The 24,489-nt window shown below is 40.7% G+C and overlaps 1 protein-coding gene across 1 annotated transcript; it reads left to right on the top strand.

Annotated features, from left to right (window-relative positions):
* Nucleotides 1-1,876: 1,876 nt before the first annotated feature.
* KCNK1 (potassium two pore domain channel subfamily K member 1) lies at nucleotides 1,877-18,545 on the top strand. The gene is made up of 3 exons (XM_070950826.1): nucleotides 1,877-2,222; nucleotides 17,505-17,900; nucleotides 18,286-18,545. The coding sequence occupies exons 1-3, from the start codon at nucleotides 1,877-1,879 to the stop codon at nucleotides 18,543-18,545; spliced, it is 1,002 nt and encodes a 333-aa protein (XP_070806927.1).
* The last annotated feature ends 5,944 nt before the right edge of the window (nucleotides 18,546-24,489 follow it).

Here is a 24,489-nt window from a genome sequence, read left to right as displayed (position 1 = left end):
GGGCAATATGCCGACTCTGTAAACCGCTTAGAGAGGGCTGTAAAAGCACTATGAAGCGCTATATAAGTCTTATTGCTATTGCTACTTCCATCTTGTTTTAAAAGACGGAAATGTAAAGCTATCCAAAATCAATACTTCCTTTATCAGTGACAAGCAGGGTAGGCTCTGGAAGCCATCAAAATAGGGGATTTTGTGTCAAATAAGAGAGCTGGGAAAAGGAATAGCTTTGGCTCTGGTGCAATGGGTGGACTTAATGACTCTTCAGTGCTAAACTGAATAATGTATAATACAGAAGAAACCTGAACTGTACATTACAGCACTATACTGTATCAAGTTTCTCCAATCCATTCACACCCACAGTGCAGCTATAAATAAGAGTAGCGTTGACTGAAGGGAGGAGGCAACAACACTTAGTCATATCATCACCATATTAGCCTACTCAGCTACCTTCATAAACAGAACATAACTGTTACCATAGGCAGCATAGCAGGATGGCCAGAATCCACCACTCCTTTCCTTGCACGTGTTTTCACAGCTAACGTGTAAGAGTCTTGGTGGCGCAGCAGACAAGTAGCACCAGCTGCCTGCAATTATTGCAAGTTCAAATCTCACCAGGCTCAAGGTTGACTCAGCCTTCCATCCTTTCAAGGTAGGTAAAATTAGGACCCGGATTGTGGGGGCAATAAGATGACTTTGTATAAAAAAGAACACCGCTTGGGGGGGGGGGCGCGAAAGCCCTACTAAGCAGGTATATACAAAGGTATGAAGGCTATTGCTTAACGCATTGTAAGCCACCCTGAGTCTCCAGAGAAGGGCGGCATATAAATCAAACCAACCAACCAACCAACCAACCAACCAATAAATAAATAAATAGTCACTGCTGCGCTCCCTCTCCCGATGTTTGTGTGCAATTCTGCTCAACAGAACCCACAATCTGAAGTCTCTAATTCAGAATTTCTCAACCTCAGCAACTTTAAGCGGTGAGGATTTCATGCTGGCTGGGGAATTCTGGAAGTTGGAAGTCCACACCGCTTAAAGTTGCTGAGGTTGAAAAGCACTTTCTCTCATTTATTGGAAGCGAACGTGCCGTTTTCATTCACCGAAAACGTTCTACGGAAGTTCCCGCTGGAGTCCTTTCTGCTATACTAGTGAGACAATAAGGGACGATGACCATCGGCTTTGGCTCTTGGCCATTAACGCCGAGACGCTCCCCAGGCTCCCGCCTCAATGCTGCACCAGCTTGAACAGCCTCGGAATCCGAAACCAATACAGTCCTGTATTGGGGATTTCGGGGCGAATCTCGAGATTCCGAATTTAAAAGCCATGGAATAATCCAAGAGGCAGACCGATGAATGGAAGAATCTCTCCACTTTTGCCCGATCCGGGATCGTTCGTGGATTTATTTATTTATTTTCTTCCGACCCTGCCTGCGCGCGTTTTGGTTCTCTCCCCCCTCCTCCTCATTTGGTTCGCAAGCTCCTCCGCTGGAACCAGTTCAGCAGCTTCTGGTGACGCGCGTCCCATTGCCGGTTACCTGAGCTGGCCACGTGAGCGCCACATCATCGGGGATTTTTGATATTGAAAGTCACCGAAAGAAGGAACCAGGAAAAGAGCCTGGTCCCAGACGGAGGAGAGAGGGATCTCTACTCTGGGGGGGCTGAGACCGCGTGGGCCCCAGCCAGCCGCCAGAGCTTCCCGGGCCAGTCTCCGTGGGTTGCCCCCCCTCCCCGCTCCCTCCAGCGCGCCTCGAGGCCCCAGGCTCCTGCGCTGAGCCGCCCGGGTCACTCAGGGACACGGGTCTTCCGCGGGCTCCGGGCAGGGCAGCAGCGGTGGCGGGCTGGCGCTCGGAAGGAGTGCGCGGCGCTGGCGGGGGAAGATGCTGCAGTCTCTAGCGGGCAGCTCGTGCGTGGAGAGGCACCGCTCCGCCTGGTGCTTCGGCTTGCTGGTGCTGGGCTACCTGCTCTACCTGGTTTTCGGCGCCGTGGTCTTCTCGTCGGTCGAGCTGCCCTACGAAGACCTCCTGCGCCAGGAGCTGCGCAAACTGAAGCAGCGCTTCGTGGAGGAGCACGAGTGCCTCTCGGAGCAGCAGCTCGAGAGCTTCTTGGCGCGCGTCCTGCAGGCCAGCAACTACGGCGTCTCGGTGCTGAGCAACGCTTCGGGCAGCTGGAATTGGGACTTCACCTCGGCGCTTTTCTTCGCCAGCACGGTGCTCTCTACCACAGGTAAGCAAGTGGCGGCGGCGGCGGCGGTGCGGGCCTTAGCCCGGGCCTAGCCTGGCCTTTGCATTGGGAACCTCCTTCCTAGGCCAGCCCCGGGCCTGCCAAGCCGCGCGGAAAGCTTGAGTCCGCAACGGTGGAAGAAAGTGGCGGCTTCTCTCCTCCCCTCCCCCCACGAACCCCTTTCCAACGGAGAAAGAGGTGGCTCGGCTAGGACAAATTGAGAAGGCAGAGACCGAGGAACGTTTCTTGTGGGATTCCATTGCGGCTGTTCGGTTTGCCAAGAAAGTGTCTGCCTTCACACGCGACACGCTTAACGCGCTTACTGCAATAATAGGCGTCTGGAGTCGTTCAAGGCATTGAACCATAAAAATAGCAAAACGGGCTGTGCTAACAAAAATGTCCCACGAAGAAACCGTAACCAGGGTTGGTGCTTTGTTACCCAAGAATTGCAGGTATGGTGGGGTACAAATGCAGCCACTAAATCTTGACTTGGTTGAGGGAGGTCTGTGATTATAGTCAGGGTCTTTCCCTCTTATAAAGGAGAATATTTGTAGCTCTGGGTTGAAATGAGGGGCCCTTGATTCTAGTAAGGAAGGCAGTTTGCTGTCAGTTTACATTCTAGAAAACTTAGTTTATATTCTAGATTAGAATACAAACTGACAGCAAACCGCACTCCTTATTAGAATTAATGATGTTACCTAGTTTGGGTAAGGAAACTCTGCAAAAAACAAGCAAGCTCAGGGAGCACCAAGGAGCACCCTCTTTCCCTTTTTCCCCTTTATCACCTTCAGGCATTTCCACTTTTCCTTCCAATCCTTTGCTCCTTTTACTTTCTTGTGTATAGCGCTAACATTTTCAGAACAGCATAGAGATACTTAATACAGAACTTGGAGGCAAGGTACTCATATCTTTTGTGAAGTGGTAATCCAACTGCAAAGTTTTCTTTTTCCCATCATCATGTCATCCTGGGCTTCCGTCCCTTTCCCCCAGTTAATAGGGCCAGTACCTCTACCCTTAGTAATAAAGTAAGAGCCTTGGTACTACAGTGGTTTAAAGCACCCTGTTATTAACACAGCTGCCTGCAATTTACTGCTGGTTCGAATCTCTCCAAGGCTCAAGGTTGACTCAGCCTTCCATCCTTTCTAAGGTAGGTTAAATGAGGACCCAGTTTGTGGGGGCAATAAGCTGACTTTGTATAAATATACAAAAGTATGAAGGCTATTGCTGAGCACATTGTGAGCCGCCCTGAGTCTCCGGAGAAGGGCGGCATATAAATCAAATTAAAAAAAAAAAAAAAAAAAAAAATGCTGGGACGGGTTCCTGCTTGTAATATAAGAAAGAAGCCAGCCCAAGAAAGAAAGCATCTTAGTTGGGTTCATACATTACATTTCAATACAGTAAGTACTATGCCTGTCAAAACTGTCCATCTAGTTTTAAAAACGGTAAATGTATACAGGTGCACAGTTTGAGAACATGCCTTTTCACCAATGCTATTACAATGGATTTTTGTTTAACTGTGCATGTAGGATCATAAACAGTTTTACATATTCCCAGTCAGAACCTGTTTCTATAAATGGATAATATATATTCACTTTTAGACTGAAGTCACATGTGGTGCTAAATCATGTAAACTGCTTAGCTTTGACGCTTTCACTTTGTTGTTTGAATCCAAATACTTATATATTTATTATTAGATATACATTTATTATATTTATATTCTACTTTTCATTCAGGAGTTCAAGCAGGGCACACAGCCTTCTTCCTACTTTTCTCCACATCCTTGTGAGGTTAGGCTGGAAAAAGTGACTGGCTGAAGAGATATTAAAAGCTGGGTGTGTCTGCTTCAGCTGAAAAATGTATCATATGTCAACCTAGTTTATGACTTCTGGCCATAATAGTTTTTATCAAGCCAGGCCATTCTGCCTTGTTTAACAGTCTGAGCTTAAAAGAAGCCATAGCTTAATGTTCGTGATATCTTTGTTGTGTTCATGAAAATCTTCTTGTACTGTCAACATTGTAAATTATTACTCTATACATGTCCTGCAATAGTTATTTTTTAAAGAATGAAATTCTGATTAGTGAGAATGTCATTTTGTTGTAATAGCATGTCTGGTAAATATGATCTTATAGAATGCATCCATCCATCCATCATTAATATTATTATCATTGACCAGTTCAATAGCCATCAGATTTGTCACTCACTATGGTTTGCCTAGAGAAATGTGGCAAACATTACATGTAGCAAAAGAGAAGCCATTGGGGTATCTCTAGTTAAAATGCCCCTTTAAACCAGTAGAACTTGAAAATGAAGAAGTTGTTCATGTCTTCTCAAATGCAGGAAGCACATCCCACTGGGGTTGAGAAGGTTGAGAGGATGCCACTTTCTTTTTGTGTTTCTCTTTCCTATTTGAATAAAGTGACCTGATAAGGACAAAATGGTATTGTATTTCCTGATATAATGGAAAAAACGATTGCTCATTTATGACTGAGGAAGGGAAAGCACACCCATAACTAATTTATCATTTAGCTTGTGTCTCTGCAGCTAATTTATTGTGTACCAAAATGTATGTTATCTAAAGTTTCTAAACCTTCCAGTTAAGTATGAATCCTTTAATGCATTTTTTCCTGAGTTCTAAATAAAGATCCTTTTATGGATAGGATATGTTGCCCTTAAATTGTTTAGAGGTCTTGCTGACTCAGCAGTTAAAATTGCATAAAGGTGGTATGAGGTACTGTCAATGTGATATTCAGTATCATGTCCCGTATTTTGATCGATTTGGATGACATGAATGATAATGAGACTTTTGTATTAAGCATTGCTTTAAAGGCTAACTTTTAATTCTGAAAATTGCCATGGTATTATGTGTCCTTTTGAAAGGTCATTTTTTTTTTTGATGGACAGATTCTATGTTTTTATTAGGATTGTGGGTGCTCCAAAAAAGACATAAGATTCAGACTTTGCACAAACAACTAGAATTATTAAAGCAGAAGCATCTTTTCTTCAAGCTTGCAATAAATAGCATATTTCATGAACGATCTAATATGCTTCTTCCCAATTATTTTTTAATTTTAACTATGACGATCACAGCTAATACTCACTGGTGAGGTGATTAAAGCACCAGGCTAGAAACTGGGAGACCATAAGATTTGCCTTGGGCACAAAGCCAGCTGGGTGACCTTGAGCCAGGCACACAGCTCAGGAAGTGAGTGAGACACTACTTCCAGATAACTACAAGAATTTGTACAAGCAGTCACTAGCAATCAACTCTAACTCAAAGTCCCCTCAAAAGAGCATTGAACCACCTGGATTTGCCATTGCTGTAGATGATGATGACAATGACAAAATAATTTGTTGAACTGTTCCACAAACTCAAAATTGTGAATCAAGAGCCTAGGCTTCTTGTAGTCCAAAATTATATAAGATAATCGTAGAACATTTGCACATCAGTCTTTGACAGTTTCACATCATTGTGGTGCTATATAGTCCACCAGCATCAGAGATTTGTGGCCGGATAGAACTATAAATTATTCTCATAGAAAATCTCTGGATCTTATGTGATATAAGTGAACTTTTCTCATGCACTAGAACAGGGATGTCAAACTTGATTTCATTGAGGACCGCATCAGGGTTGTGTTTGACCTTGGGGAGCCGGTGGATGTGGCCAGGGTAGGCATGGCCAGCTTGATGTCCCTTGTGTTGGGGGTACCTGTGGTGGTATGGGTGGGGCTGGGGGATCCACTGTCTCCAGCAGAGAAAGGCGAGTCCAGGGAGAGCGCTAAACCCTTGTTCTCCAGAGGAGCCTCGCCGTCCCTCTCAGGCCATGAGGAGGATCCCTGGATGGCAGTGCAGGCTCCCCAGAGGCCTAGGCAGCAGAGGGCAAGCAAGTTTATTTTGCTAGCACTCTGTCAGTGAAAATGGAGCTCTGGAGGGGCACGAGCTCCATTGTCAGCTGCAACAGCCTCCTGCAGCACTCTGCCAATGAAAATGGCCACCACCAGGTTGTAGATCAGTGCCCGGTTGGCCTGGGCTGGACTGAGGCACCTCAGGCAGTCCTTTGTTGTTTCCAGGGCCAGATGTTGTGGGCCAGATTTAAGCACCTCATGGGCCAGATCCTGCCCCCAGGCCTTGAGTTTGACACCCCTGCAATAGAAGCTTCCTTTCCCCTCCCATCCCAGCTATAACGTTTACAACTGGGTTAGATTTTAGCAAACTAAGTAAAAAAGGAATTCAGTGGCTTTTCTTGCAACAAACAAGTGAAGGATGATGGTTATGTTCATTTTGTGTACCTATGATGCTGTTTTATACATAGTTTTCAGACTATCATTGATTGATAGTCTCACAGCTTTATGTTCTTTTTAACAATGTTTATTTAATACAACAACCAGTTTAGTGTAGTGGCTAAGGCATCAGGCTAGAAACTGAGAAAGGTGATTTCTAATCCCACCTTGGCAAAAATCAGCTAGTTGACCTTGTGCCAGTTACTTTCTCTCAGCCCTAGAAAGAAGGCAATGGCAAACCAATACTGAGAAACCTTGACTAAAAAACTGCAGGATCTGTCCAGGCAGTCTCCTAGAACCAGATACAATTGAACAGAAGGGGGAAAAAAACAGTAATAAAAATTGCTAAAGTTTAAGTTTAAGTTTATTTAGATTTATATACCGCCCTACTCCCGAAGGACTCAGAGCAGTGAGTCCTTCGGGAGCCAAAGATAAAACAGATACAATATAAAATTTAAAAAACAATTTAAAAACATATTAAATAAATTTGGCCCATACTAATTAAAAGACCCCTGTTTTTAAAAACAAATTCAAATTCAAATTAAACAATTAAAAAGAGTTAGGCTAGCCCCGCTTGTTGGAATAAAAAAGTCTTGAGGGCACGGCAGAAAGTGCGTAAATTTTAAATTACTTTTAAAATAGTAAAAGAAAAAAAAATGAAATTAAGAAACAACCTAGTAGAATTATAATATATGGAACACCTTCATCAGATATTTAAAAAGAGAAATATCACTTGTACAAAACAGGAATGTTAATAATACTGTTTCAAAAGAAGGAGTAGGGTAAATTGTAATCAGCACATTAATTAAATGTGCAGAAAAGGGAGTCTTTGAAATATTTTAACAAGCTTTCTTTTCATGAACATGAGAGAGATGCTTTAAAAAAAAGAAAAAGAAACCATGATACAAAAATATCTCAATTGAGAATAATTGACTTTCAAATTTCACTTAGCAAGACGTTTGATGTTCTAAAAGGAACAATCTTAAAAAGAAACTCGCATTCTCCATTGCATTCCAACTGATAATAGGAATTATAGTTTATAAATGTGTGAATTCAAATTTTCAAATCCTGTAATTAAATGTGACAGATAACTACTTTTTTATTGCAGTGACTTATATAGTTGTACTGACCGTAGTTATAAGTAAACTCTAAAGGCAATGCTTAGTCTGGTAGCTCTTTTTAATTAAAAATAATAAATAATAAGCAATGGACAACATAGAGGTTAATGAGCTGAAGTAATGTTATAGATAGGTAACTCCCAAGGAAGTTTCCTTGATGACAGTGAGAATCCATCTATCCTTAGATGATTTGCAGACTATTAGCTATCCCTTACAAGAAAAGATGAACTTTGATGATTTGCAGGTAGGATTAGCATATGTAATATGTCATATTACGGTATGCCGATAAAGGTGATCCAAAGTATTATATAATGCTAAATTCTACAGCTGAACTTCTGGCTGGCATTGTCTATCAATTTATATTACGTTCCTTTCTGAACTTGGAATGTGCAAATTGTGATCCTTCAGGTAGCGAAGGAGGCACAGTCTATTTCTGAAGGCATTCAGGTGTGGACACTTCTTTTTGACTATTAGCCTTACTTTGAAGAAAGTGGGTTCTGCTTGTGCATTCCTTATGGTACAGAGACACTTCTGCTGTTGAGACCAAACAATATAGCAGTGATGGATAATCTTTTCTGGACTGAGTGCCCAAAGCGCATGCACATGCGCCCAAACCCCCAAAATGCAATGTGCGTGCAACCCCATGTATGTGCCCCACCCCCTGTGCATGCACCCCAGCCCCTGCATGTGCCCCCCCCCCCACCATGCACACACGGGCCCCATGCATGCGCCCCGCTCCCCATGCATGTGCAGCAGAGACCCGAAAACCATCTGGCTGGCGGGAGGTGCGCGTGCATGCTCAGCGGAGCAGAACTGGGGTGATGGCTTGCATGCCATCAGAGAAGGTGCGCGTACCACCTCTGGCACACATGCCATAGGTTCACCATCGCAGATATAGCAGGTCCATTCTGCTGCTCACCAGAGGGAGGGGAGGTTTTTTATCTCAGTTTCATTATCATAAAGTGTCAATGTAATGCTGAACATCTCTCTCTTTGTTTAAGGAGCTGGTGTTGGGTTTAAATCACTTACAAGTTTGAGTCACCAATATAAGAAGTGCCTCTTCCCATATTAGTGTAACCATGAATTAAAGCATCATAAGAGAGGCATAAAGAAGAGAGCCTTTTCAGCTCCAGAATGTCTGAGAGAACTTGATCAACATTAAAAAGCTTTTTATGCTTTATAATAATAACTTTATTGTTATTGTACGTGTATACACAGTATATCCATACAACAATATTCACTTAACACCCAAAGACCAGGTCCAACATACATAACAATCCCCAAACACACTCCCACCCACCACAATTCTCCACCCCTAAACCACCCAAACATCCACACAACAGACCAAGTAATACTGTCCAACAGCTCACTGATGGTGGCACTTAGTTCATTGTTGAGTGCAATTATAGCTCTGGGATAAAAACTATTCAGAAAATGTGTGGTCTGAGTTTTAATTGTTCTGTATCTTCTGCCAGAAGGCAACACTCCAAAAAGATTGTAAGCAGGATGGGAAGAGTCTCTGAAAATGTTATGCAACTTCCTCAAACAGTGAGATTCGAAGATGTCATCCATGGCTGGTAGCTGGAGCCCAATGATATTCTGGGCAGTTTTAATGATTCTGTAGAGCCTTTTTGTCTGCTACAGAGCTGCTCCCATACTATGCAAGAATGCCATATGTCAGGACATTCTCAATGGTGCTGCAGTAGTAGGACAGAAGTAGATGCTGAGATAGATTTATCTTCCTGAGCGTTCTCAGGAAGTACAGCCCAGGCATTTACAGCTTAATACTGTTTCTTAGGATTCTAGTTGGTTTATTTTAGTTTACTAACTGCATGGACTGATATTCTATTATATCCAATTGTACTTGGAAATGTTTGTTTATTAATTAATTGATTGAGTGATTGATTGATTGATTACACTTATATCCCTCTGCTGCCAAACAACTCTTGGCAATTATTGCTAAATAATAAAGGCAATTTAGAAATGTTTAAAGAAAAGATATACCAAGGATATATTTTCACTGCAGTCTAAAGAATTCAGAGACTCTTTTTTTGTCTGTTTGCATGAGCATTTTACAACTTTATGAAATATTCAGTGCAAATGTGTTTAGAAAGGCTTTTCACACTACAGACACAATAAATTATTTCACAAGCAGGCAAATTACATTCATTTTTGAAAGAGGCTGATTATTGTTATTATTGTGTATAAGATTTAATTTGAAATGATTGATGTAGTGCTTTAGTTTATTGACTTCACAGAACTCCAAAACTGGAAAAGACCCTTGAGTCAATTACTCAGTTCAGGAATTCCAGTATATGACTATCTAGCCTCAATTTCCCAATGAAGGAAACCCCATCACCTCTCTCAGTAATAAAACCACACCTGGAGTAGTGCATCCAGTTTTGGTCGTCATGTTACAAAAAAAGATGTTGAGACTTTGGAAAAAGTGCAGGGAAGAGCAACTAAGATGATTAAGGGCCTGGAGACTAAAACATACGAAGAACAGTTGCAGGAATCTGGTATGGCTAGTTTAGAGAAAAGAAGGACTAGGGATAACATGATAGCAGTATTCCAGTATTTGCCACAAGGAAGAGGGGCTCAATTTATTTTTCAAAGCATCAGAAGGCAGAACAATGGATGGAAACTAATCAAGGAGAGAAGTAACCTGGAATTAAGGAGAAACTTCCTGACAGTGAGGACAATTAACCAGAGGAACAACTTGCCGTCAGAAGTTGTGGGTGCTTCCTCACTGGAGATCTTCAAGGAGAGACTGGAGAGCCACTTGCCTGAAATAGTATAGGGTCTCCTACTAGAGCAAGGGGTTGGACCTGAAGACGTCCAAGATCCCTTCCAGCTCTATTCTAATTTAATTTCTTCTATTGTCAAAAAGCTCTGTTCATTATAATTTTTTTCCTAATGTTCTATAAGAATTCACCACCCTGTTACTGAATCCCTCGTTTGGTGTCTCGTTCTATAAAATTATAGACCATAAGCTTTAATTTCCATGCTGATGTATACTAATATGGGAAGAGGTACTCCATATCATTTCAGATATTTAAAAAATGCTACCATATTCCCCATCAGTATTTTATCTCACACTGAACCTTTTCAGTTCTTTCAGGCTCTTTTAATAGGCTATAGCTTGTAGTCTCCTGGTTATCCTCACTTCCCTTTTTTGAAATTGTTCCAGTTTGTATCTACAGGTGGTGGTGCCCAGACTTTATAACTTTTTGTGAAATGTAATGGCAGTGAGACAAACATCACATGAACGGCAGTTGTTGTTAACCCCATTCTAAGCACTTTCTTAATTGTATCAACTTGTGGCATGTTTTAAAGTTTGGGCATCTCTAGTTGAGGAGAGATGTGACTCAAGATGATAAGGATCATTTGGAACAATATAACATGTCTAAGTTTCTGCAATTTCCTGGTAGCCTCTCATAGAGATACTAATTGAGTTCAAGCCTAATCTTTCTTGAGATTGGCTATAGTTGCCAGCTCTGCCATCTGTTGTAGGATCAATTCAAATACGTAAACTTTAATTCACATTTACAACACCATGTGTGAAGATTAAATGTCAGTTAACTTAAACCAGCCTCCTGCTGGTTTAAGCCTGTAGCTTGGAACATCTAGCAGCAGTAAATATAGATGAGCTTAAAGCAGCTTTTCTTATGCTCATATATAAAGAAGCTGCACAAATTTAATAATTAAGCTTACTGAGGTTTTTTCATCTTCTATTCAGTTTCTTACTGAATGGCAGTTTCATATCTGCCATCTGCTTCAAGTTTTTTATATGACACATAATTCAAAGGATATTTTTCCTGTTTGTATTACCTCTGTCCAGGAAGTCTGAGTCATATGAATTCCTAAATATGACCACAATGTTTCTTGCTGTGGTAAGAATGTTAGTCAAGTTAGTACTAACTGATGTAATAGTACTGGAGGCATCAGACATGCTGTTTTCTCAAACTCTTCATGGCAAGGATAAAATGAGTAAAAATAACAGGATGTTGATGTATATTGGAATTCATGCAGCACATGAGTTATGAATGTTTCCTCAGAAATGGTCTGACTTCCAACTAAATGTTCTGAGTATTACAACATTAATGGATCTAGCCACCCTTAGAAATTAAAACGGCTATTTTGCGGAAGGATTAGCTAGATTCAAGTAAATGTTCTTCTGTAAAAAAATGAAATTCAGAAGAAGACCTGAATCCAGACATTGTGGATAAGAATTGTTGATTATTAACCAATATGTAAGCCATTTTAAAATTCTGTATTTATTCTTTCGCCATAGTTTTAAAACTGAACAGCAATATTGCAATACAGTATATATTAATAATATAAATTAAAAATGAGGAGTGAGAGATCCCTCACTGATAACATCACTGCCAACAAAAAAATTATATTGACTGCTGGATGGATTAAGAAAATTATGCAGAGTCTTAGAGTCTTAATTACTTAGAGTTAGAGTCTTAATAACTCAGGTAATCAACATAACAGCAGCTGTATTTAAAGTGAAGGATCTGTAATATCAATTTCAAGCACTGATTCATTCACAAACCTGCTGGCCAGAGGGCAAAAATTGAATTTTCTGTAATAACCATGGCTGTGCAACACTTTGGATCTGAAGGGAAAAATTCCTTTGGTTCACACACAATCATGTACATATTGTAGTATCTATCTGCAACTTTCCCAGAATTACACTGCAACTTTCCCAGAATCATACTGAAGCTGCAGAGGACAACCATAGGATCCTGGGAAAAGATGTGGTTGATTTAAAGCAGGGGTGTCAAACTCAATTTCATTGAGGGCCGCATTAGGGCTGTGTTTGACCATGGGTGGCCATGGTGGCTGTGGCCAGGATGGCCATGGCCGGCTTGACGTCACTTGTGTTGGGGACGTCTGTGGTGGCCTGAGCACTCTGCCAGCGAAAATGAGCTTCTGAGCTCCATTTTTGGCTGCGACAGCCTCCTGCAACCCTCTTCCAGCGAAAATAGAGCTCGGAGGGCCGCACGTGGTCCTGAGCTCAGTTTTCACTGGCAGAGAGTTGCAGGAGGCAGTCGCAGCCAAAACTGGAGCTCAGGAGCCCTTTTTTTGCTGGCAGAGGTACCATGGGCCGGTCCTTTGCTGTTTCCAGAGCGGTCCTGCGGGCCAGATCTAAGCACCCCATAGGCCGGATCCGGCCCCTGCGCCTTGAGTTTGACATTCCTGATTTAAAGAGTTACAAATTGAGGCACCATGAGCAACTTTCTGTTGTATAGAGGTGGGAAGTGGGGAGAGTCATTGGTTACTTTTCTTGTACACCATCCAGAGCCATATTGTTTGGAGTTGGACAGCCAAATAAATAAGGAGATGGATTAATCCTGTGAACTTGCATTATCATTAATATTATAAATATTAAGTAATTACCAGGTAACTTTACTGGTGTTTATTTCCAGTTTCTGGCAAAAAAAAAACAATCCCTTTAATTGGGTAAAAATGGATACATTTCACGACCACAACATTCTCTTAAGACTATTGCAAAAATGCTGGAAAAACAGGTCCAGTCACATGATGTCTTGATTTACAGCTGTAATTCCAGGCTCTATTACAATTGTAAATCAGGGGCTACCTTTTTCCCAGATGAACTGAGGCACTGAGGCTATCCTTTGGCAGCCTCTGCACTCACAGTAGTGGCTCCTGCAAAAGTCCCCACTGATTCCTGAACAAATTGAGGTCCTCTTGCCTAGTCTCACCTTCCCTCTATTTTGTCTTAAGGCACTACAGCTTTGATGTTATTTTTTTCATACAGTAAATCAAAGCACCCCTGGCTACAGGAGAAAATATGTAAACCCCCTTTTTTTTATTCCTCTCTTACTTTTCTACACATTTTAATTCATTTTATTTCCAGCAGGATTTCTGCTGCTCATTTCACAGGAAGAAATAACTTTCCCAGGTTTTAGAATTTCTTTCGGACCTGTTAGAGATTTGATTTATTAAATATATCAGTGGATATCAATGTATTTTACTGTCAAGCTATAGTGCACATTCTACTACTCATATGCTACTGACAAGTGCCATATACTACTGTTAGAAGCCTGGGCTGGATTAATTGCTCCTGACATTGGTTCCTTCCAGATTGAGCCACGATTCTGCACAGGTGCATCACACAGCAAGCATTTCTTGTGCTGCTAGCCAGCCAGGGAGCAAGCTGGATATAAAATCTTACTTTTCTCACCACCGAATTGTATTTTGTTGGATAATGTTCAGTGTTTGAGTCTTGTCAATATCTTTTTGGATCTTGAGCCTATCTTCTAAAGTGTTAACTATTCCTCCCCAGCTTGTTGACATTTGATAAGTTCCCCTACTATTCCCTCATCTAAATCATTTATGAAGATGGGCCTAAGACAGAACCTTGAAGTGCCCCACTGCACGCTTCCCTCCATGTAGATCTAGTTCCATTGAGGAATACACATTGAGTGCAGTTGGTCAGCCAATTATAAATGCATCTGATGGCAATGCTGTCTATCTCACATTTTCCTATCTTGGCCTGGGCCAAGAGAGTCCAGGAATCCAATAAACAAGCAACAAATTAAAAAAAAAAACATGAAACACAAAGAGGTGGAATCCAGAACTCTAGAGATAATACAACGCAGCAAGGTAAAGGCAACAGAGCTGAGGTTTACAAAATTGTCTTTGTACAGAATAAAGTGAATAAATGAGCCAAACCGGGCCTCTGCCAAATGCCCAGCTGAAGCACTGTTAGACTCTCTCTCCTGCTGACCCACTTTTTGGCCAGTCTGGCTGACCTGAAGCCTTCTGTTGTTGGATCTTTAAAGTGCTCCTTTGCTTAGGACTGGAGGATGGAAGTTCATATCTGAGACGCTGTTATTGGGTGCAGGCAGGGAGTACTGGATTTACCTCAGCCAGAGGCCTTGGCTTCACCTCCTGCAAGACTATTATCCCTAGATATCCTTGGCTCTTAATTACCCTTCATCAGAAAACAAGTCAAGCAAGGCCATAAAAAGGCACTAGTTTTACAGCTGTCGATTGTTACGGTGTTTTAGGAATAAACCATGGTTTTCAACAGTTTGGATTAATGAGGGTGAGCATTAAAAATTGATGCACAGTTGTAAATGCCACAGCTGAAGATGAAAAAGCATAGCATTAAACTGATTTTCTTGCTTCAAAGAAACCTTGAACTCTCCATGTTCCTGAATATTCTATTCTTGGCAAAATAAATGCTATTTTAATTAGAATCCTATTAACAAAGCCATGCATGTTTTGTAGTCCACTAGAAGCATAACTAGAATTGGCACCTAATGCAAATGTTTGAGATCCAACAGCATTTTCAAGAACTATCTACAGGCTTTAAAATTTAAAAAAAAATAATGACATAGCAGGCAAGTGCTTAAAAGAAATACTCTTAAAAGAAACACTTTTAACTAATGGAAAGTTCTATACACCCAGCCCAAACTGGAACATTTAATCCTTCGTGTAAATTTCTTTTTATCCTTTTTGTTGTTTTAACCGTTGTGCTAGGAGACAGCCCTAGCTTGCAAATAGTTGCCTCACCTTGGTAATATTTATTGATAGTTCATTGCTTGGCAGGTTAAACAAGTGACCTATGAGTTTCCTACTAAGAGAACTTAAAGTAGCCTTCAAACCTGACTACCTCTTCTGTGTTGTTTATTAGTTTTTACTGGGCAGAAACTTTTTGGTTGTTTCTTTCCCAATTGGTCTGTAATGTTAGAAAATCAGCTTGACATTGCAAAGAACTTACATCAATTTTCAGTTTTCATATTCAGCATTTGGATATTTAGAAACAAATTAATATATTGTGGTTGGAGTGCATGTAATTAATTCTAAGTTAATTTTATTTGAACAGTTTTATTTCAAAGATTTATATGATCACCCAACTCAGAAATGGATACTGCATGATAGCTTATAAACTATATATTATAAGCTAAACAAGAAATATAAGTCTGGAACTACATTTTTAGGGAGTAGGAGTGAACTAATATTTCTCTATCATCTTTTGTAATTTGGATAAAAGAAACTGTTAATTTCTCTCTGGTACATTAGCATGTCAGAGGGAGGGGAGAAAACAGGGACCCTGTTGGTGGGGGGAAATAGTCCCAAGGTCTGTGGGGAACCTGATGGTGGAAAACAGAACATAGGGTATCTCAGGGGGTGGGGAAAGACCTGAGGCAGACAGGTCTGGTCCTGCACTATGCTTCCCCATCCCTGAGGCACCCCATGTTCTACTTAACCCACACAGTCATGTAATAACCACATCAGAGAAAGCAGGAGATGGGGTCATTCAGCAAGGCGATCTTGCTTAACAACCATTACAACATGTGACCATAATGGGCAGGCTCCATTATGGTCAGAGGTTGAGAACTACCTATATAAAGATACTTTGAATCTCTGTTGGAAATGTGAATGATAAAGGGACATTCTACCATGTTTAGTGGATATGTAAAAGAGCTATAAAGATTGAGTACATTAATTCAGGACTAAAGTACAATTAAAACAAGAGGCTTTTCTTTGGGAACTAATGAACAGTTAACTAGAAAAATGTCATGTGTGGCAAGATTGCTAAATGGTCAAAAGTGGGAAGGTTCGACACTTCCCACAAGAGAGGAATGGCTGGTTAAGATGATGGAATTTGCAGAGCTGGTTAAATTAACTCTTTGATTAAAGAAAAAGACAATATCTACATTTATAGCTGACTGGAAACCCTTTACAGACTTTTTTCATGAAACAGAAAAATGGCGTGTAGTTTTGATGATTAGGAAAAAAATAGATAATAGAAAAAAGTGAGTTTTTTTTATTGTAATCATACAGTAAGCAATGAGCAAGCAAGCAAATATCCATGCTTACATTTCCTACAAAGGAAATTGGAAGCTTTTTTCTATTCCTATTCTTTTCTTTCTAAATTTTTGTCTTTTCTTTTTCCTTTCGGGCGCTTGCCTTCCCTGACAGCCAGCCGCGGGAGAAAGGTGAGCAGTAGGAATCGGGGAATGCACCATTCCCCGACTCCGGGGAATGCGGCAGGTGGGCGGAGCCGCGTGGCGAAGGGCGAGCAGGCAGCAGCTCCGCAGCAAGGCCAGAGTTGAGGAATGGTGCATTCCCTGACTCCTAATGCTCACCTTTCTCCCACGGCTGGCTGTCAGGGAAGGCAAGCACCCGAAAGGTACCAGAGTCGCTCACTCTCCTTCTTGAATGAGCCACTCTGGTCCATGCGCCGGCTGCACAAGCGCACACCCAACCTGCCACTGAATTAAATAAACAGTGTGCGCTTACGCAGCAGGCGCGTGGACCAGAGCGGCTCATTCAAGAAGGAGAGTGAGCGACTCTGGTACCTTTCGGACGCTTGCCTTCCCTGACAGCCAGCTGCGGGAGAAAAGTGAGCAGTAGGAGTCCGGGGAATGAGGCGGGTGGGCGGAGCCGTGGGAGAAAGAAATTTTAAAAGTTTTCCTACCGGGTTCTGTGGGTGTGGCTTGGTGGAAGGGGGTCTTGGGACTGAGTGGGCGTGGCTGTCAGTGATATCGAATTGGCCACACCCACTCAGTCACAGGACACCCACCAAGCCACGCCCACAGAACCGGTAGGGAAAAATTTTAGATTTCACCCCTGAGTTTAACGAACAAATTACAAGATGCTTTCCAAATTTCAAAATACAGCTTTTCTTTCTCTTTGCTTTTGTTCTGTGGTACACGTGAATGATCTTTAATGAAGTACAGACAATGATGTAAAATGTAAGCCTTCTCCACACTTCAACCTCAGGTTGAGGTAACTACTTTACCATCTTAAGTCTGCTCTCTCAGAGTGCATTCAGACTTAACAGCTTTCCTCCACAAATAAATCTCTAAGCCTCACTCCTGTCTTTGTGCTTGTGTTACAGGTTATGGTCACACTGTGCCTTTGTCAGATGGAGGAAAGGCCTTTTGCATCATCTATTCAGTTATTGGGATCCCCTTCACCCTGCTTTTCCTGACAGCAGTGGTCCAGCGTGTCATAGTTTATGTCACCAGGCGGCCTGTACTGTATTTCCACATCCACTGGGGCTTTTCGAAGCAAATTGTGGCCATCATCCACGCAGTGATTTTGGGCTTTGTGACCGTCTCATGCTTTTTCTTTATCCCAGCAATAATATTTTCTGTCCTGGAAGATGATTGGAACTTTCTGGAATCATTTTATTTTTGCTTCATTTCTCTCAGCACCATCGGCCTTGGCGACTACGTTCCAGGAGAAGGTTATAACCAAAAATTCAGAGAGCTATATAAAATAGGAATTACATGTGAGTAGTAAACTAACACTCTAACAAGAAAAAAGCATATTTCTTCTTGATAACCTTTTATATTATATAACTGCAGAGAGAGAGAGAGCCAAATTACATGGTTAGTCAAATCCCACTATGGATGAGAGCTATTCAAGCCTTTATATGTTTGATAATTATGTTAATCAGTAAACAAGATGGTGTACAATTCTGCTTAAGAGTCCTACTGTTTGATTTAAGTCTTTCAGAATGTGAGAGATTTAATGGGGATATGTGGAAGGACTGTGCATGGCATGGTCATTAAAAGCTTCTGGATTAACAATTAATCCTTTTCACGGTGGAGATTTGCACTACTATTTACATTCAGTCAGTTCTTAGTTCATCAACTGTGATAATTCTTTCCTAGGTTACCTGTTGCTGGGCCTCATCGCAATGCTGGTTGTTCTAGAAACTTTCTGTGAACTTCATGAACTCAAAAAATTTAGGAAAATATTCTACGTGAAGAAAAACAAGGAAGAAGACCAGATGCACATTACAGAACATGACCAACTGTCCTTCTCTTCAATTTCAGACCAGGCAGCATCCATGAAGGAATACCAGAAAGTAGATGAGCCTTTTGTGACTCCTCAACCTGCAGTTAACTCTGATGACTTTATAAACAATTAACCAAGGGCTTCCATTCCAGTATCAACAACAGTGCACTTAACATTCTTGCAGTTAGAACTAGTACTATTAATGTAACTATAGAAGCAGGAATGCTATGCTATACGATTCATATATTCATAGTGCTTTGGGATCTTTTACAATTTATGGGCCAAATAGAGGCATTTTTGTTGCTGGCTCTACATACTGGGAATGTTGACTGAAACTAGTGAGCAGTTGAGAACCTCAGGATTCATGATGTATACACAGTATATAAGATAAGACTATCCCTGTTCTAGTCTCTTCTCCTTTTCCACTCTAAAATCAACAAAATACTTAGCTTTTTCCCAAAGATCAGACTTTCTTATGCCAGTTTCATGGGTGGCAACAAATCTTTGGAAAGCACTGAGTTAGTAAATCTTCATGTTTTCCGCATAAGGGAATATGGTAGCCACGGTAGCTTTTAGAAAATAGGAATAATCTTCCAGATGGCAGTCACTGAGGTATGTAGCAGTGCAATTATCGCTACAGAACCAAAAAGTGAGAACCAAGTATATTCTATCTGTTATGCATTGTCTCAGTCACTCTAAGCTCTGAAAACATTTAGGTTTGTCTCAGTATGAATAAGGCAGACAAACAGCCATTCTGAAACATCTCTCCTCAATGTTTTGTCCTACACTGACCGATCATCTCTATTCTGTACAGCCTGGAGAGGGGAGTTTGGACAAAGGTGCTTTATGTGCGGCAGAAAGTTGTTTAGAGTTACATTTGCTGCACACTAAGCCTACATCAAGTAATTTTACCTTAAAATCAGGAGTGAAATCTACTTACCTTCCTTACCGGTTCGGAAGTACATGCATGGGGCACATGTGCGCTTAGACCCTGTGCGCATGTGCAAAACCTGCAATGCACAGAGGGTAAAAAACATTACTTCCTGGTTAAAACCAGGAAGTAATGACACCCGAGTAGGTGGGTGGAGCCTCAAGCCGTCATCGCTATCGGTTCTCCGAACCACCTGCCACAATCGCTACCGGATCGCCCAATCTGGTCTGAACCAGGAGCAGTTCACCCCTGCCTAAAATATATTCTAGATGAAGACTTTCCTAAGCCTGAATGTGATCTCTGAGTGTTTTCCTTCTAGCCTTAAATATAACAAAAGGGTGTTATGCATCGGATTTGAGTGGGTTGTAGGAACAGGGACCCATGAACACCAGCATACAGAACTGAAGGCATATTACAGTGGACAGCCATTTTCCTTAGCATTTTCATCTTCACTTCAGGCTCCAGTTTTAGCAGACTGGCTGTGATTTTCAAACTATTCATAGCCAAGCAATTTTAGAGCTAAGATCTTATTTATTCAGTGAAATAATAATCAAGCTGAATATTGAAGTAATGATGAAAAGAGAAAAAAAAAATACTTGAAAGCTCTTATCACCTAAAAGCACTGTACATGAATTTAATGTTTATTAATAGATTTTGTATCTTTACTAGGAAATTTGACTTTCTTGATAAATCTGCTTCAAAATCTATGTGAACTGAAATTTATTTTTAAGAAACCACAACTCAGAGATGCTTCTTATTTAATTTGATTTGAAGCTTAGTGTAGTGCATGCTCACCAAAGCCAATATTTTTGTACCATTTATGTTAGTTTCGATTGTACAGTTCAACTGTTATTTATGTACATAAATATATTTATATATTGTGCATATCATGTAGATAACTAGAAATGAAGTGTCAGATTTGAAATTTTAAAGGTTCTTTTCCTCATAGATTTTTTTTATGAATCATTCAAACTATGGCACTGAAAATAATGACTTAAATTTTGATCAAATGAATGTGGAAGGGTAAGTCATTATGCCTGCAATGTTAACATTCCTGTTTTGTTTTGTTTTGTTTTGTTTTGTTTTGTTTTGTTTTGTTTTGTTTTGTTTTGTTTTGTTTTGTTTTGTTTTGTTTTAATATGACAGCCCACTCTTATTGGTGACAGTATTTCCAAGTAGCTTGAATGCTGCAACTTCCTTCACTGTACTGTACTACAGAATTCAGATTTTATTGACAGTTGTTGCCTGGAAACACGTGAAGTTGCATAATTTGCAACTTTTTTGTTTTTTGTTTTTAAGTCAGAGAACATAATAAAGCTTAGTTAGAAGAAGAATACTGTAGAAAAAACTGTAGAGATAAGGAATTATTATTCTAACAATTAGTATTTCAGACTTTTAAAATAAATCATGTATGGTTCCAATTCTCTCTCTCTCTCTCTTTTTTTGACATTCTAATACTTAACTGTAATTTTACTTGTCACATGAGACAGGATATATATTTCCACTACTGTTGCCACTACCACTAGCTTCTTCAGGGCATATCTGAAACTGGACTTAGAACACATAGAACACTCTATGTTCAAGAGAGTGGAATGCAAAATGGTATATCATTATTATCATTATATGATAATAATGTGTGAAATCACAGATACCAGTTCTTTAACTAGTGTCGGCCTTCATTCGCATCCGGTTTTTCCAAAGCACTTAAGGTTTTATACTGTAATGTATTGGTGTAGTACATATGTGGATGCAAGCAATAGGGCCTTTTGTAATTGATGAAAAAATTCTCAATGCACAGGTTTTATAAGTGCTGTCCAAGGCACTTAGTGTTGCTTCCATAACCATTGGGACCACCATGGCTGATTTATACCATAATGTTTTGATTTCTATTTTCAGATCTTGATGTTTTCATTATGGCTATTTGCATCGTCAGTTAGGTGTTTGAACTGGATTTGGCATTTTTATCCACCTATTGAGTCCTTCCCAAGATTACTATCATAATTATCATTATGGTTTTAGTTATTCAGAGAAAAAAGTAGTTAATAACATTTAAGCTGAAGTACATATTTTATCACCCATCAGTTAAAACTGACTTCAGGAAAAACTTCCATTAAACATCAAAAGCCTGCCTTAGGAGAAAAGCATTGCTTTTTGACAAAAGGGTAAATTCCTGAGGCTCAGAAAAATGAGAACATCCTCATATTCCTACTAAAAGGACCTCAGATTATGGTGGGGTTTTAAAAAGTATGTTTTCAGAATCTTAAAATCCAGGCAGCTTTATTTATATGAATGCAATACTTTACATAACATTTTATAGGACACATGAATTGATTTGTGCCTTAAAAGGACCTAAAACTCTATAAAGGTAAAACTTTTCTTGTAACTAGTCCTAGTTAATAGTTTGGCTATATTATTTGTGACCAATTGAGGAAGTCTCTCAAAAGCTTTTCATAGGCAGTCCCACATAGCCTATATTAAGATAATTGAAACAGGAATTTCAACCTGTGAATCTATGATCAGGTCTGACACTGGGACAGTTAACGTGCTATTCTGAGCAAGTCTGGGCAAATGCACTACTGACTATAGGCCGTTCTCAATTAATGATGGTAATTGGGACCCGAATTTCCATTGCTAACTGATGTGGTGATAAATCGCAATGTGACATGGCCGCTTTGCTTAGTGACAGCAATCCCTGCAGTCCCTGTTGCTATCATTAAGCAAGGTTTGCAGGTCACTAAGGGATCCTGCCGGCTTCCAACCATCAAAGTCAGTGGGGAAGCCAGCAAGAAGTTCCAGGTGGCTGGCAAGCAAGTTGGTAGGATGGTTAGTGGCTTATGTCTGGCAGGGGAGAGGTGAAATGTGAAGAATCAAGACTGCACATTAAGTTCCAGTTAAGCTGATGTATTGCTCATGCCTATACACAAGAATCTAGTCAGCTAACAGTCAGCACTAAATTGGCACTAGATATAACAGAATTCAAGTGGGGTGGGGACTTGGATCACTTGTGGGAATGTAACAACACTAGGGTTGACTCCTCACCCAGGCTCTGCCTCATATTGGCCTACAAGAGAGTATATGAGGGTGTGCAGGTTCCCAGGGAGCTGCAGCAGGAACACACAAACCTCAGAGTTGGCAGAGCAACTGGCAACCAGGTTTGGGTGGGTGAGGGTGTGCAAATGGCTGGAGAGCCATGGTGGTAAAGCTTGGTATGGATGCACGAATGGCTGGGGAGAAGCAGTGTTAGTGCAGAGAGACTTGGGGTTGCTGCGGCTGGGTGTAAGAGGGTGTTTGAAGATGTGGCACAGTATGATCATAAGGTGGCTGCTGGGCACAGGAGACTTACTTGAGTGATTTGCAACCTTCCCCGATGGCTTCCCCATCACTTTTGCTTGTGGGAAGCCAGCAGGAAAGGTTACAACTTATTATTCTATGACTCTGGGATGCTGCAAATATCATAAATGTCAAATGGTTGCCAAGTGCCCAGATCACAATCATGTGACTTCAAGGATGCTGAGATGGTTAGAAGAGTTCTGGTTGTACCAAACATCTTCCATTTGAGAATTATGGAGGCCATTGTCTGTCAGCCCTGGAGGCCATCTTTTCTTTTGGATCTTCAGGGCTGCCGCAGTTAGTGCTGTGGGGAAGTGGGAGGGGGGTTGTATGGAGTTGGTAGAGTTATTTAGCCATAACAACATTCTTTTCTCTGAGAGTCAAGGATGTTCAGCCTGCACCTGGAGTGGTGTGACTGGGAGGCATCTCCAGTTGGGCCAGCGGATTGATTGGACCATGTGATTGGCATATGGGTGTAGGGGAAGGGACTTCGACTTTCTTTTGGGTGGGGAAAACCCAGGAGCTTTCAGATTTGGGTTTTCCCAGATGTGCCAATATGATATCGCTAATAAAATGGATCTTTGAGGAACTGATTGCCTCAGAGTCTTACTTGGTTGGGGGTGTTACTTGGAACCCTGATATTATGCTCTTAGGAACCTTCAGTGCAACATAAATTTTAGTGAAGCCTTCCCCAGATCTGTTCCTTGCAATAATCCTGACTCTTTAGCTCTGCAGGCAGTTCCTTTGACCTCATGGCTTTTGCTCTGCTACAGTATGCATTGTCAGCTGTGAGGCCTTCTACAGAGAAGTGTGTGCCTTTCCAAATCATGTCCAATCAATTTAATTTACCACAGGTTGACTCCATTCAAAGTATAGAAACATGTCAGCAATGATCAAGACCAATAGGAGGCACCAGAGCTAAATTTCATGTGTTGTTCCAAAGGGTCTGAATACTTATGCCAATGTGATATTTCAGGGTTTTTCTTTCTTTTTAATATATTTACAGAAATTTCTAAAATTCTGTTTTCACTTTGTCATTATGGGGTATGAGTGTAGGTTAATGAGAAAAAATGGATTTCAACAACTGTAGAATCAGGCTGTAACATAACAAAAGTGAAGTGGGTCTGAATACTGAATACACTGTATACCACTGATTTTTTGGTTTCAGATTGAAACCATAAGGCTGGAAGTTATTATGAATCTGATTCTTCAAAGAGAAGGGGACATAATTTGCTTTTCTTGCACAAATAATAATTTATATGTCTGGATTTATTTACAACCAATATCAAACACTCCATTAGAAACTTATATTTTTCTAAGATTTAAGTGGAGAAATTAAATTAGAGTTAATCGGTCTACAGGTGACTTTTTCCCCAAATGTAATGGCAGGCCACTCCCATTAGTGTATGTATTAGGGATAGGTGAGGCAAAGGTGATATATTTGCTTTATCAAAAGCAGTTTATATCACACCTTATGGGTGTTTCCAATTGATGATTAGTATCTACTGGAATTGTTAAAACAGCTTGGAACCACTTAAAGTAAAATTGTTATTATTTCTTCACTTTTAGAAGTGTGGTGTGTTGCTTTGTATGCACTTTTGAAGCTTTGCAAAACCATAGTGTATATATTAAATAAGATGGAGGCATTGAATAGAGCCCTGCCTTCAAGCATTACCTTCTGAAATCATTCTTTCAAAAGAATTGGAATCAGCTATGAACAGGCTGCATTCCAGCTACTGAAAAAACACAGACTATTCATAATAATTCAGAGCTACCTGATGGCATCAAATATTGCATAATCACACTGAGTTCAAGG

This window comes from Pituophis catenifer, unplaced genomic scaffold, assembly GCF_029215685.1.
Source record: "Pituophis catenifer annectens isolate HBS135680 unplaced genomic scaffold, rPitCat1.0.hap2 SCAF_1, whole genome shotgun sequence".
Classification (NCBI taxonomy): domain Eukaryota; kingdom Metazoa; phylum Chordata; class Lepidosauria; order Squamata; family Colubridae; genus Pituophis; species Pituophis catenifer.
This window is presented reverse-complemented; position numbering and strand designations above follow the sequence as displayed.

What these genes read in the sequence shown, in the direction of transcription:
- KCNK1 (XM_070950826.1), top strand. Translation starts at nt 1,877, where the DNA reads ATGCTGCAGTCTCTAGCGGGCAGCTCGTGCGTGGAGAGGCACCGCTCC. An exon ending in CACGGTGCTCTCTACCACAG is followed by an intron (nt 2,223 to 17,504) that starts GTAAGCAAGTGG and finishes CTTGTGTTACAG; the next exon opens with GTTATGGTCACACTGTGCCT. An exon ending in ATATAAAATAGGAATTACAT is followed by an intron (nt 17,901 to 18,285) that starts GTGAGTAGTAAA and finishes ATTCTTTCCTAG; the next exon opens with GTTACCTGTTGCTGGGCCTC.